At 35.3% G+C, this 14,946-nt stretch overlaps 1 protein-coding gene across 1 annotated transcript in view; it reads left to right on the forward strand.

Moving 5' to 3' along the window:
• Positions 1–14,946, forward strand: part of LOC134529113 (protein MON2 homolog) — a 102,764-nt gene that overhangs the window by 25,456 nt on the left and 62,362 nt on the right. The window contains exons 3-6 of the mRNA XM_063362867.1: positions 3,016–3,198; positions 5,914–6,147; positions 7,951–8,076; positions 14,050–14,247. Of these exons, the coding sequence (XP_063218937.1) occupies positions 3,016–3,198; positions 5,914–6,147; positions 7,951–8,076; positions 14,050–14,247 (741 nt within the window). The remainder of the gene's footprint in view (positions 1–3,015; positions 3,199–5,913; positions 6,148–7,950; positions 8,077–14,049; positions 14,248–14,946) is intronic.

Below are 14,946 nucleotides of genomic sequence, written 5' to 3' on the forward strand. Positions count from 1 at the left end.
GGCAATGGCGCATTATTCTTATGCACCAACCAGTACTTGCCTTGAAGCTAGTCCACGGAATGTTCAAATCACTAGCAATATCTTGGGCTTTTTATTTCATTACAACTCGTGAAATTGGAATTCCGTTCCCTCTCTTCTCTTTGATGAAATTTACCACGCGAGTTTCAATATCAGAGAACCGTTACTTTATAGGCCCTCTGAATGCTTTCTTTGAACCATTTGCATTCTTTAAACGAAGGAAATCCGCCCTCCAATTATGCACGTTGCTTTCAGTAACGTCATATTTACAATCAGCTTGGCAGTTGTTGGTTTGAATTGCGTGATTTGCCACTATAATCTTAAAGTTAGCTTCATAACTTCTTCTCAGTCCTTTTGACATTTTAAATTTTGAACTCCCATGCCTCTCTACAGTATCCATTTAAAAAAAAAACTTTCCTGCAATGCAAAACAAAGCACAGGCGACCAAACAAATGACAGTGACTTCTAATACTGACCCAAGCGCTGACTAGTAGCGCTGTTACTTCACGTTTTGGCCGCATTGCTGGCGCCGCCTGTGACCTTGACACAGTTGTCTCGCCGTGCAGCGCCATTTCAAAACATTCTTCCACTAGCAAAGATGTAGGTGTGTGATTATACTGCGACCCTCACTTTCAGTTTTGATAAAAATAATTGCATTATATTCAGGTAAATACGGTAGTAACAGCAGGTATGGTGAGTGCAATGAACTCGCCCGCTGGCAAGTGAATTTGAGTAATGTACCTACTGAGTATAGCGCTTTATTATCTTTAAAACAAGTCATTTCCTAATAACATATTTTTTTTTTTTCAAAACTGGTCTGGGTTAACGAGGTTCTGTTGTACCTAGGAAAACTTAGTCACCTGCTGGCTTTTCCTTGGCCTGTCTTCATCAGCAGCACATGCAGACATGACTGAAGATAGAAAAAAAAATATACACACGGGATATTCGGCAGTTGCAAGACATAAATTTAATGGGTGGCCGGGACTGCCAAAATAAATAATTATTGTCACGGAACATATATCCGGCAAAGTTACAGGCCCAAACAGTAGCGCAGAAATTAAAATTTGGCGTGCTTTAGGGAACAATTCAGTTGGCTGAGAGGAGGTGTGATCGTGGGAAGCAGGCGACGATCAGGGTGCAGCTGTTTAGAGTTGGTCAAAGGCACTAGCAACCAGCAGTCTGGTTTACTTAACTTTTTGTGCTAGTAAACACCCAGTTTAAAGCAGTCTCTGGTTAAGTGCTTAATCTGTAAGAAGGTCTTCCTGTTCGGTACACTTCTGTTGTGGAAGCGGCCATGGAAAATGTGCAATTTCTTTTGCTTCCCCATACCTCATTAACATGTCGGCTATTCATGTGAATTTAAAGTCTGTCGTGTTATTGCTGTTTGTTTAATCTGTAATCACAGCATCATGCTAATAGGCAGCATTGTGCTAATCACCCAAAGCCAAACGTGTAAACGTACCACAACTAACCATCCACTGTGCTGTTCTTAAGACAGCTGGTTGCTAGTTTGTATGGCTGACCCTTAAGGCCCCCCAGACACTATCAGTCCGAACTGTTAGTTCGACTTATCATTTGGAACTGAACAGTTGGAACTGTCATGTGTGAGCAAGGAAGGTGGACTAATCAGTCCAAACTAATGGACAGACGAACTGATGGCTTTCCATCAAATCGGACTGTGGGCTCAAGAGCCCTCAGTCTGAACAACAGTGTGTGGGAACAACGTGTCGTCAGTCCAAACTGTCAGGCCAAAAAATCAGGCCATCAGCTAAGTGTTCTGGCAGACATCTTTGTTATACCCTTTGGTTGTTTTGCTATTTTTTTTTTCCCCTTTTTCAAAAAACAAAGTAATACTGCAATTGCAACATCCAAAGTTTCTTCCATATTCTACGATGAAACTATACATCCAACAGCAACAGAAACCACAAGACAGATTGTGTGTGGGGGAAGCTTCAGTTCAGTCCACAGTCAAAACTGACAGTTCAGAATGTTCAGTCTGTGAACTGAGCACCTGGACTGATCGTGTGTGCAGAGGCCCTCAATTCACTCCAAACTGTCAGTTATGACTGAGGAGTCCAAACTGGGAGCTGTACTGATTGTGTGTGAGAGCCTTTAAAGTCTGCGGCTGGCTCGTTTCCTGCGGAGTGCTTGAAAATCACGGCTCTGCTATCGCCAATACAATCATCCTCTCAACCAGTGGAGTTGTTCCCTGATGCGAACAAAATTATCATTTTCTTTGCTATTGTTTGCACTTGTAAACTTGCACGATTGCCTTTGTGGACATATGTACCTTAAAAAAAGTTGCTTGTTTTTTAGTTTTCTGCCACCCATTAAATTAATTCTCCACAATTTCCGAGCACTCTGTATAAAATTTCTAGAGAGCAAGTCGGCAGCGAGGTGGTAGAGCATTTATATGCTGCAATTTCAAGCAATGTCATTCAGGCACCTTAATTAGCACAACAGTAAATAGCTTTTTTCTATGTACATACACCAGGTGCTGCAAACTTCTTTCTACCAGAAATTAATATCAAAGCAAACAGCCCGTGTCTATTAATGTTACAGTTTGGCACATATAGAGTATGGAGGTTTGATGTAATTCTCTTCTATTGAATATGTTAACTCTTATAATGGGTAGAGGTTAAAGTGTTCATTGAAGCAGTCACAATCATAATGCTGTGAGTTCGGTGTGACACTTTGATTTATATGAAGACTTTGTTGCAAGATTCATTTAAGCTCCTGATGCCAATAAATGCTTTATTGTTGTCATGCAAGTAATACAACTACTTATTGTAACTGTAAGTCCTGTTTGCAGTGGCAGTGCATACACAAACTGATGCCGAAAATTTATACTAGCTGACAGTCACTCATTAATGTATTTGACCTTGGTGCTCACTGTCCCCATAGCAGTTTGTACAGAGATTTTTTCAGGAACTTGTGTAGATTAGAATGAACATGTCATTTTCACGACTTTATGAAATGGTTTTAAATTGATTGCAGATGTGTCTTGAAGTGATGCAGAGGATGATCACGCAGCAAGTGGTAGACCTGAAAGCTGCTCGTTACATCACAGATACTCTGTGGATGTTGATGGAGAGTGGTATAGCGGAAGTGAAGATTTTGCAAACCGTTACGCTGCTGCTGACTACAAATACTGTGGTCCATGGTGATACGTTGGCAAAGGTAGACGAAGTAACATCAGAAAGACACAGAACAGAACACAACACAGAAAACAAAACACAGAAAAGAAAATTAAAAAAAAAACTGGCCAATGCAATTTCTCTAGCATTATTAAAAAAATTACTTTAACAACCATACCAATTCTATATTTGGTCAGTCATTTGTTTATTCCGGTATTATTTATTTCCAGTTCAGTAAACTCGACAACAAATTCAGTTTGATAATACAAGCTATAAAAATGGAAATAGGAGTTACGATGGATGGCTGAGTACACAGGCGTTGGTACCAACTTGTGAAATGCCTGCTTGTATTTGTCTGCACTCATCAGTCATTAAAGTGCTGATGAGAACTCCTTTACAGTTCTGCTGGTTTTGGGTGTTGTTTCAGCCCTGCATGTTATGGATACAGTTGCAGGAGGTGTTTTTGACAAACATATGTGTCACAATTAGTTTTACATATGCAGGGTGTCTACATTCTGGGAAGTCAGGGAAAGTTAGAGAATTTACTTTAAAACCTGGAAAAGCCATGGAAATTCCTTTGTGATACTAATTTGAGGGGGAAATATCATGCTTCAGTATGCCTTCATGCAGACTTAAAACATTTTTTTTCCAGATGGTATTTTAGTGCATAGTCACACACACTGTAAAATGGCGTATGCAAGGTTTTGTTGGAACTAGTTGTATAGGGATGGTGGAGGCTGGTTTGTGTTTATTTCTTTTAGAAAATTGCAAAATAGGTTAATTATTTGAAAAAAAAAATTAATCAGGGAAATTTATAATTTTGTTAATGGAAAAGCCAGGGAAATTATTCTACAGATTTATGTGGATGCTTTGGTATGACACAGACTACTAAACAGTTTTAACTCAATCACAGCTAAATAGCAATAGTTTTAAAGCTAACATACTGTTAGGCACCTCTGGGAGAATGGTGGACACGTCTGTTTTGGCATGTTTGCAGCGGTTCACAGTGAGGGGCTCAGTTTCGGCTCATGGCATGCTCCAGTTCTGGCACTGAGTTTGAAGTTATTTATGGCCTGTGCCATCAAAGAGCTTTAGGGCAGGGCAGCAGTAGTTCCAGAGACAAATTTGATAACTGAAGTTCCTGTAACTGAAATCTGAACATGTGGTTGATTATACTGTGAAACTCATTCTGCACTGCATCAGTTTTGTACTCTTTTTTCCTCCCAGATAATTACTTTACAGACAGTTGTACAATGAAACACTCTTAAGCATTTCCAATTAAGTTGAGTAAGGTTAAATAATTTTTGCACTTGTCCAGTAAACGTTATGAATTTTAACCTTGTTAAAAGGTTTTCCTGGTTAGTAATATTACAGTTTTAAGTGCCTTAGAAATCGTTTTGATAGAGTATGGTGTTATTTTACTGTGGAAACAGGGTTTGTACACCTCCTTAATATCCAAAAATATTCTTAATTTGTCTTTGAGTGAATAAGGGTCCATACAAGTCCTCTAATTTTACTAATAATCCTTAAAATCTCCTTAATAAAGAATGATTTTGTGCAAATAATGGATAAACATGGGTATTTTAATTTTCTTTTGTTTCCTACTAGGCAGCAAACAACACAGTGCAGTACAGTTGTGAATTTCAAGCCATATGACTAGATTTTATACTTTAAAAAAGGTTTTGAATTTTATTTCCATAATTAACATTTCACATTCAAAATAAGATGGTGTGTTTTACTATTATACTTTGAACTTATAAAGTAAATGGAATTAGTGATTAAATTAAATGTAAGGGCTATAAATTTCATACAGATACTATGCTTGGGTTAGATATTTGCTTAAGAGATAATACTGGACAATATGGGCTTATCTGTAAGAATTGAACTAACCAACAAAATAATTTTTTATTCATTAACTTTCTATTTAACATTATTTTCTTGAGGTGTTTTGTGATATTGAAAATGGTTTTCTACCTCTTGATAGTGGTGAAGAAGTCCTTAAAAACATGTAATTTTTGATTGCACAAGTGGGTACAAACCAATGGAAAAAATGACAAAACATTTATGCTGTCAGTTTTAAGAACAATGTAGACTCAGAATTTCTGGAATCAGGGAAAACAGGGAGGATTTGGAATAGCCAGGGAATTCTAAGTTACTTGAATGATAAAGGAATTTAAATGAAATTGTATGATGCACAGGCATTTCCAACATTACTAAAGCACAAGTTGTGCCATTTTAATTGTTTTTGAGTTTATTCTTTTCAATGTTGCAATGCTGTTATGCTATGCATTTGAGTTGAGTTTTGCACAACATGACACGTGAGAATGAGTTTTGACTGTGATAGTGTCGTGGAGAGAAATGTACGAAACGTTGATTTGTTCGTACTTTCCAGGCTTTTGTTACTGTATAAATTTTTTTGTCATACCATTTGAGAATTATGTAAGGCAAAGCTATTTTTGTATCACTCATTAAGTTCATTTGTGAATTTTCAATAAGAAGAAGCACAAACATTTATACAACTTGGTTTTCATATAAATATAATATGTTATTGATCTGGAGAAAATATATGAGGGACCTGAAGGAGTCATGGCTTTTTGTTTGTGGGTTTGGCCAGCCTTACTGTGACTGTTGTTTTCATTCCTAGAATGGAAATTGGTGATTGGGATATGTTATTTGGAGGGTGTGCAAGGTACTGTGTACTGACATTCATATTGTATCATTTGTTATATTTTAATTCTAAAAACTATTGTCATTCCAGAATTTAGTGCTCTGCTTCAGACTGCACTTCACCAAAGATTCGACCATCATAAATACAGCCGGTGCTACTATCAGACAGTTGGTGTCTTTAGTTTTTGAGAGGGTTATCACAGAAGATGAGTACTTCAAAGGATCAGAAAGCAAAGAAGTTGACCTAGAAGAATTGAAATCTCCGAGTAATGTTGCTCCCAAAGGCCTGCAACCATGTGCTGCAGACGCTTTCTTGATGTTCCAAGTTAGTTTCCTATATGGTATACCTTCTTAAATTCTATCTAAGATTGCATGGCATTGAATTGAAACTTGTGAGAACATTCAATTAGTTTGGCTTTGCATTAATGTTATATGTCATGTGAACTCAAAACTGCCAAAAAAGTATTGATGATATCCAAATTGTACTTAAAAATATTTCCTGTAGTTTAGTCCATCCTTTAGTAAGGAAATTGATTTTGGATCTCACTTTTGTTCATAAATTATGGTAGAGCTGACAGTATCAGAAAGGGTGAATCTTAGGAAAAAAAAGTAAGGACCATTTTTGTATAAAATTTAATGACCTACAATTTTTGTCTGAACTATTTTTATTATAAAACTGTTTCGCTAAAAAATAATAAAAAAAACATTTTTGCGAACTTTGGCCTTGCATACAATTTTTTGCACACACTTAATCGAAGAGGACTTTTCACAATTTCATTATAATTGTATCCCTAACATTCATGTAAATTTTCAGCTTCTTGGGAATTTATGCAAGGGTACCCCTATTTTTTGGACTAACTTATCTGGTCTATAGCATTAATAAAACACCAAATGTATGTACGTATTTTACTGTAATTAGTTTAAGTTGAGCATGATGATTGCAGATTAAAATTAATAGGTTTTGTGTTCAATAATGACAGTTCCTAGTTAATTAATTTCATAACCGGTGCATCGTTAATATTGCTCAAATATTTTTTTACTCATTTGTGAAGTAATTTTGTGACTAACTTACTCTTTCAGGTAGCATGCTATTTACTGTGGAAGGTAGATTCTGTGAGACAACATCTCTAAATTGTGAAGTTGTGAGTTCAAGTAGAAATCTAAGGTCCTGATCAATAATGAGTTAAGTCAGTTGGTGGCTGTAACTCCAGTGCTTGAAAATTTTTTGTGTTGGGAAGCTTGAAAGTTCTGGCAGTGTCATGAACTGTCCAGTTATTATTCATGTTCTTACTGTTTTACAAAGAGCACGATAACATTAAAAATTAATTTTATGATTATCTAGATAATTAATTGCTTTATCCAGTGAGTAAAAGAATATTGAATGTCAGCGTAAGGATTGCAGAAGGTACTCTGAGTGGATATTTCAGAATAACCAAAGAGGCCATAGTCGCTACCAATTTGTCTCCTGGGATACTTTGTGTCCACTGCACTTAAAGATGTAATTCATAAGGAACATTGCTTAATAATGTGCTTTTATAAGTTCTTGATTTGAGTTACTGCATTAACTGCGTCCATGTAGGTTTCCACATTGATTGTGGCTGTTTTTATTGTGCTTGTTTTAGTTCTAAGAACTTATTTAGCATTTATGGTATTATTAAACTGAACATTACTGTTAACTATCCAAAATATTTTACATATTAAGCACACTTTTATAACTTCTCTCAGATAAGTTACGAGTGACTTTAGGTACTGCTAGTAATGTTAATATTCTGTTTTATGTGTTATTAGTAGGGACCGGAAAAATTTGCGGATTCAATGACCTCTAGGATAGCCTCCATTATCCTCTGCATTTCTCAAGTAAACACGCGTGTTCATTGGGTACTAAATTGTGAGGCGTCTCCACTGGGTAGCTTGTGATTCGATGCTTCTTTGGTCAATAGTCTCTCATTGGCCCAGAGAGCTCCAGTTAAACTACGAGCCAATAGCAGAACCAGCAGAATTGTACACATGTTTGAATTTCAGCCTATCACAAAATGAATCCGTGATTTTTTCTGGTCTCTAGTTATTAGGGTACATAAATGTTGTGCCTCTATTTTATATTTATTGAATATTGAATTTTCTTTGCCAGGACTTGGTGCAGTTGGTGAATGCTGATCATCCGTATTGGTTAATTAAAATGACTGAAATGACACCTACGTTTGGCCTTGAGCTTCTGGAGTCTCTACTGACAAATTTTACTTCTGTATTCTTTCAGGTATGGTAGTAAAACTGTTTCTTGACTCGGTATATTGTAAGGTTTTGAGCTAGTTTCATTTTGTGGTAATGTAAATATAAATGCAGGGAATGGTTTAGATATTTAAAAATTTAAGTTTTATCTCTTTGTAAATAAATAAATTATTAACAGTATTTCTTTTTTAAATATAATTTTGGTACACATTGTAAGAAATATAACGCAGTATTAAAATAAGAAATGAAGTATGCTAAAATATATTGCTTTTGTATCACTGTTATCATTGACTAACCATGGCTCTTATACTGATTGGACACTGTGTTTTAGTGATATTTTAAAAGATTTTGAAATACCTACCTCAACCATCTATGAAATTACATCAGTAACATAATAAAACTTAAAGGGACCACTAGAAAAGTGTAAATTAGGGAAAGTCTCTGTTAATGCTATAAATCTCGCAGTGCGTTTAGCTTTAGTATATGGTGCATTCAATATATAAACCTTTCATTCTTGAAGGTTTGTAATGTTTGTTTACATAACCTGCCAGTTATTAGTTTAATACCATTCAGTGAACATTTTAAAAGACTGCCATGAACTATAGAATTACCAAAATGCAAAGTGTAAAACACTTGAAGATAAGTTAACTGTATTATTTTTTCCATTTTCTTCCACCATTTTCTAACAATGATTTTCTCCACTTTAAAATTGATAATACTTACACATCTAAAAAGTCAAGTCATGTATTTAAAAAAAAAAATGCAATCAAACTAAGTGTAAAGTACATAGCATGTTATGTAAACAGAAAAGCTATTCCTGCATTTTTGTTAGATAATCAAAGATAGGAAGTTACAAGATCTATAACATTCATGCTGCTACACACAACACAATGAGCAGTGTATCATATTTGTGCTGAATGTAAATACCATTGATTAGCACCTAAGTAGAAAAAAAAGTATACTAGATACTAAAGTATTTTGTTTTCAAAATTTGTTTGTTTTGTTACATATGATATTCAGCAGAATGTTTGTTTTGTTACATATCTATGACATTCTGCAGAATGTCCATTTAAAAATGGCATTAATTTGCCAAGGTTTTGAAATATAAATACATAGTAGGAAAGTGTGTGTTTTCATTTCCTCCATTTTTTGTCATTGATATTAAAAAAAACAGCAGAACAGAATAAGTGTGTGTATTACCATGTTTTGAAAATGGCTAAAATTGGAGAAATTATGGTATTTTTGCTTGCCAGTTCAGCATCCAGGAACTCAAAATTAGGCTTCAACTGTTGCCATACTGACTCCCCACCCCCGTGGCCCTTCACACGCAGTCCTGTTCGTCGTTTTTAAAAGCCACCACCACTGTATTTTGTTTAAAAACTTTTATTTGGCCTTACCATCTTATCGACATCAAAGTCATAACTCATAAGAGACTGTAAAACACAACAATATAGAACGGGAATATTGGGGAAGAAATCATCTAAGTCCTGTTATAAGGAACCTTTTCAGCATTGCCTGGAGTAATTTCTGGAAACTAAGGAAAATCAAAATCAGGATGGCAGGCCAGGATTTGAACCAGTGTCCTTTGGAATGCGAGTCCAGTGTCGCGACACTGGGCCACCTTGCTCCGTACGCCTGGGTGGCATAGTTATATTAAACTGGAATTCTAGAACACCTGGGATCCAATTCCAATCTGACCATCATGACTGCAGTTTTCCAGGATTTCTCAAATTCACTCCTGGCTTGCTGAGGTGGTTTCTTGGCCGTAATTAGTGTGGTGTGTTTTGGTCTCATATCACCTTGTTGTGTAGCTAAAAAACTTGAAAAACCACTGCTATAGTGATAGGTACTAAGAAATGCTGAATTCCTGGAGAATCGACCCAGCCTGTAAAAAGATTTTTAGTTTTCGGTGTATGTGCTGAGTACATCACTGTGGCATCTTCTCATAAGTTGTTGAGTGTTCCATGTTTCTTGTGCTTTAATATTAATTTGCTTCATGATCAAACTTAAGGTCTTTGAATACCTTTCCTCCGAGCTTTCAGATGTTGCTGGGACCACAGAGTTTGATGTTAAGCATTGACTGTAGATTGGAGAGATGGAGTTTTGGGTGGAGGGAGGAATTATAGATGGAAATAAGTTAAATTTATGTCTTTCATAGTTAATGTGATTATTAACCATCTACAACCACACCAAATTGTTATCCTATTTATCCTGCATGTGTATATACGGTATCTGGCAATTAGTTAAGTAGAGATGTATGTTTAAAATGAGACTGATATTTATCAATGGAGGTCATAATATTGTATAAAGCGACCTTTGTTAGTGCTTGAACCGCTGCCCATATTTTCACAATGTGTTGTGCTTTAGTTTAAGGACTTGATTTAAGTGTTAAGAATATTTTGTATTTAGAATTTTTTTATTAAGAATTAAGTTTAGGTCTAAGATTTGTATAAGGAACTAGCATATGCAATAATATTAATTATTATTCGTAGCGCAACTGTATTGAATATGCTAACCGGCGGCCATAAATGGAGTGCACAATGATCGTTAATTGGAACTGGTAGGAAACACATGACCAAGAAACCTGAGAGACAAATGATCTTATTCTGATTTAACTGCAATAGACATAAAACATATTCAACCTTTTGACTAGGCTCACGGGAGTCCTGCCATACTGTTTCCCATCTTTGGGGACAGCCTATTTAATAATTACATCCTAGGGTTTTTACATTATTTCTTGTAGCATCGCACTTGTGTGATCGTGTAAAGTGAGTGAAGGTGTGGGTGATAGCCATGGGAGAAGTGTACAAATTTTAATAATTTTGAGTTAAACTGACAGCCACGGACCATTGAAATTGATTTAAGGCATACCAGAAACTGAAATTATTATTTCCCAAAATAGAATAAGTACTATCAACAAAACTGTTTTATATGGTGTACTTCATAAATGTGGAAAACGCATCAGTGTTAACAGCAAGACGGACCCGACTACAGGCTGTAAACAGCCAGAAGCATGGTCTGTGTCCAGATTAAGGTACCACGAACTCTAGCGTGTGTCTACCATACGACGAGAAGCTACATTTTCTGTTTTGGGGCAGGTTTTACTGAGGCTGCTGAGTTTAGGAGAGTTGATTTTGTGGAAAACATACAAAATCAGGATCTGCTCCAGCTTCAAAATTTAGGAAAAGCAGACACACACATTAGTTGTTCGTTGGGAAATTTCTGGAGTCTCACTATCATTCTAATAAAAATTGTAATTTATTTACTATGTGTCAAGTTTACATTTTAATGTCTAATGTTTAGTAGATTTTGGTTAAAGTTGTATTGAGGAGTGCATCATTTTTTAAACACTTGAATTATAAAATCGTCATGGGAGTAAACACCCATAGAGGGGCAGTATTACAGAGTGATAAGAAAATATTTAACATCTATGTGAGGTACATTTAGTGACGAACAGTTTATGGCAGCTTATATCTTGCATATAGCCAAACTAATGATCTACATGGCCGTGAAAGCCTGCGAACATTATTACATAGTTTATTGAATTAAGAATTCATTGTTAAATATGTCTTTAGTGTAGACATAATATGCTTAAATGCAAAGCAGTATTAATAATGTCAATATACTTGTACATGAATATCTTTTCTATAATGCACTGTCTCATCCTACCTTAATGCTGCAATGTAATGCAACTTTTGACATAAGTTGGATTATTGGATTTTGTGCTATGTTAATTTTTATTGTCTTAGGTTTATTGAGATTAAGGTAGAACAGTTCCATTTTGTTGAACAGGACTCAGTATTATACATTTGAACATTTGAACATCATAATTCATGTTAGCTTCCTTTTGCATTATAGTATATAACACCTTTTTCAGTGATATGGTTAATATTCCTGGATTAAATAACTTTTGTCATTAAAATATGTTGGAAACTGCACATCAAAACAACATTTTGAATACCATAATAGTTGCTAAAACTCTTTTGTAATTGAATGGAAATATTAAATGGCTGCTGTAAAAACTAGTTACCTAGTTACCAAATTATAATTGCTTGAGCATATCTTACAAGATGTTTATTTTAAATAGTTAACTGCTTATGTTTGTGTCTTTCATTGAATATTTATATCCTTGGGTTTTACTAATCGTAATGTTTCCATTGTTTGGGATAATGGCACCAGAATCCACTTTCCCATTAAGTTTATCAAGATGAGTTTTCTCTTCCATTATGGGTTTGCAATCTAAGAGGAGTCAAAACTTTTGGAGAGAGTAGGTAAGTTTTTAGAAATAATTATAAATCACACTAATATGCCAAAGCCCAAACATATAATCACAAATAACCTGGAAGAAATACCATAACAAATAACAGCTATTAATAACTTGGTTATGGATTGGATACAAATTTTTTACATTGGATGCTACCCGGATATCTTTCAGACCTCCTGTAGTGTTTTCCCAGACCTATTGCACTCCTTGGAACTATGTTTATTTGTTTTCTTAATATGAGCAGCATTATTTTGGATTTCATATTTTTTAGAATTAAATTACAGTGTGAACCAAACTATAACTGAATATTGTTTGTATTAAACATGATTTTATTTCAATCATTACATTCAAATTTCACACCTAGACTTGAGTTCAAACAAGAGTGAAAGCAGAACTGTCACTTAAAAAGTCAACATTCTGTGCTCGCTAAGTATCAGATTTAAATTTCACGTTGTAACATTTGTTATGCACTTGAGTTCTCTTTCACACGTGTGTATTAAATAGTCTTCTACATTTTCCTAACCACAAAAATCTTATCCATGTCTTGTAGGTTTTTATTTCAGTCCGGTCAGATATTCAGATTATTGCTTTGTCTCTTTCCACCAAAGTAAACATATTTCCTTTTTCATCCTAGCCTGTAACACTCTCTTAACTATATGCTAGCAGTATATGAAATCTTTGTGAAGTACACCAGTTAATCCACCCCATGGAAGAATAAATTGCACTTGTTTTCCGACCTTTTCTCCTACTCTGCCTAGTGTTCGATGCGAGATGGCCTATAGTTCATTGTATGTTAAGAATAGTGGTCAGTGTGCAGATAAAAATGTGGTGATCATCGAAATATAGTCATAAAATACTTAAGTTAAATCGTGACGAGGAGTAGTGGTTTGCACTCGCTCTCTAGCAAGGTTTAAAGTACTGTAATTGTGTATCTTGTCGTGTTAATAAATATAATTAATTATACCCTTCCAATAGAATATACTATTCTACAAATTCTTTTCCTCATAATTTCTTAATTCTTCCTTTCACAACGTAGAGAATGTTTTTAATAAAGTTCTGGGAATTTCCTCGTAACCGAATTGGTTAATCTTCTCTTTTGGTCAGATAATATTTCTTTACCTATAATGTAAATTTATTGTATATTTTATTTTGTAATATTTCTCCAGTTTATAAGCAAAATTGGATTTTATAACATGATTCACGTTTTTAACAATGATACCATATGAAATACTGGTCCGGTCAGTAAACATGAATTAATACCAAATTTATAGTTCTAATATAATGCTTTGCAAAGCAATTTTATCTTTGCTTGCTGGTCAAACAGTGTGTCGAAAATTTCTTCCCTTTCTTCCCATTCCATTTTGGAGTTGAAGAAGACCTTAAACATCAAAATTGATGTGCTAATCTGGAGCCCCCACCCATTGATTGAATGTGTGGCAGTAGGTATAGTATTTAGTGGTACACGATTAAACCCTCACAGGAAAGTGAAGCTAGTTAATTATACCTAATGAAATATTAAAGTTATTTGTTTAATGTCTTCAATTATGTTCATTGTCTTGTTCATGATGATTTCCGTGATGTCACATTTGTAAACAAGAATTGCAGTTTGATTAGTGTAATGTATACATTTCTAAGTAGTAACTTATGTTTTTACTGTTTTAATGTTTTATGGCTAGGTTATTTTTGTGGTGGCAGCATGTGCTAGTGTTGATAGAAGTATTTCTTTTGTGTGTACAGCATCCAGAGTTCAGCTTTCTTCTGAAGGAGCGAGTTTGTGCCTTGGTAATCAAGTTGTTTTCTCCCAACATTAAGTACCGTAATTCGGTGCCAGCAAGCGTTCAGCAAGCCACGAGTTTGGACAAACCATACTTTCCAATAAGCGTGAGGCTGTTGCGAGTAGTTTCTGTATTAATACAGAAGTATCATGCATTACTGGTAAGTGTTCGTGTACTAGACTTATGATGTCTATTATTCCATACTTTTGAAATTATTATGTACCTTGGGTCATTTTCAGACTTGTGCGCAAAGCCCTCAGTTGTCCTCATGTGGCTAAACAACATATGACAGGCCTGCGGGCAAACTGTTGCATGACTCATAATCTGTGGAGATCTTGATGTTTGAGTGTTCTGATCACTTCCCTCCCACTGAAGTGATCTGTGTTCGGTTCTCGGTAAGGCCAATCAAGAAATTTTTACCTCGTTGTGAGGTGGTTGGTTTTCTCTGTGTGTTTTTGTTTCATCTGCAAATTAATTTTGCCACTGCTCCAACTCACAGATTTACTCCTTATTGGTCTCTTAATGACCTTAATGTTACTCATTTATTCCCTCATTTCTTCTTTAATTTATTCATGAGCTGTGAGACAGTACTTTGATAGTTTGAAACCGTTCATAATCTTGGAGAACACTCCACCATGAGCTTCTGTTCGAAAGAATGAATAAATAAATGAATGGGCTTAATGTATTGTCAACATCAAGTTAATTAAAACCACAAGAGGTGATGATGTGAGAATGGAGCATTGACTGAATTAATGGGAGAAAAAGGGGACAGTGGTTCCCCAAGAAAGCCTGCTGTCTCACTGCAAAGTCAGCCATATTTTCCACTTCTGTTTGACATTGCTGGTAATGTAACCCAGAT

This window comes from Bacillus rossius, chromosome 2, assembly GCF_032445375.1.
Source record: "Bacillus rossius redtenbacheri isolate Brsri chromosome 2, Brsri_v3, whole genome shotgun sequence".
Lineage (NCBI taxonomy): Eukaryota > Metazoa > Arthropoda > Insecta > Phasmatodea > Bacillidae > Bacillus > Bacillus rossius.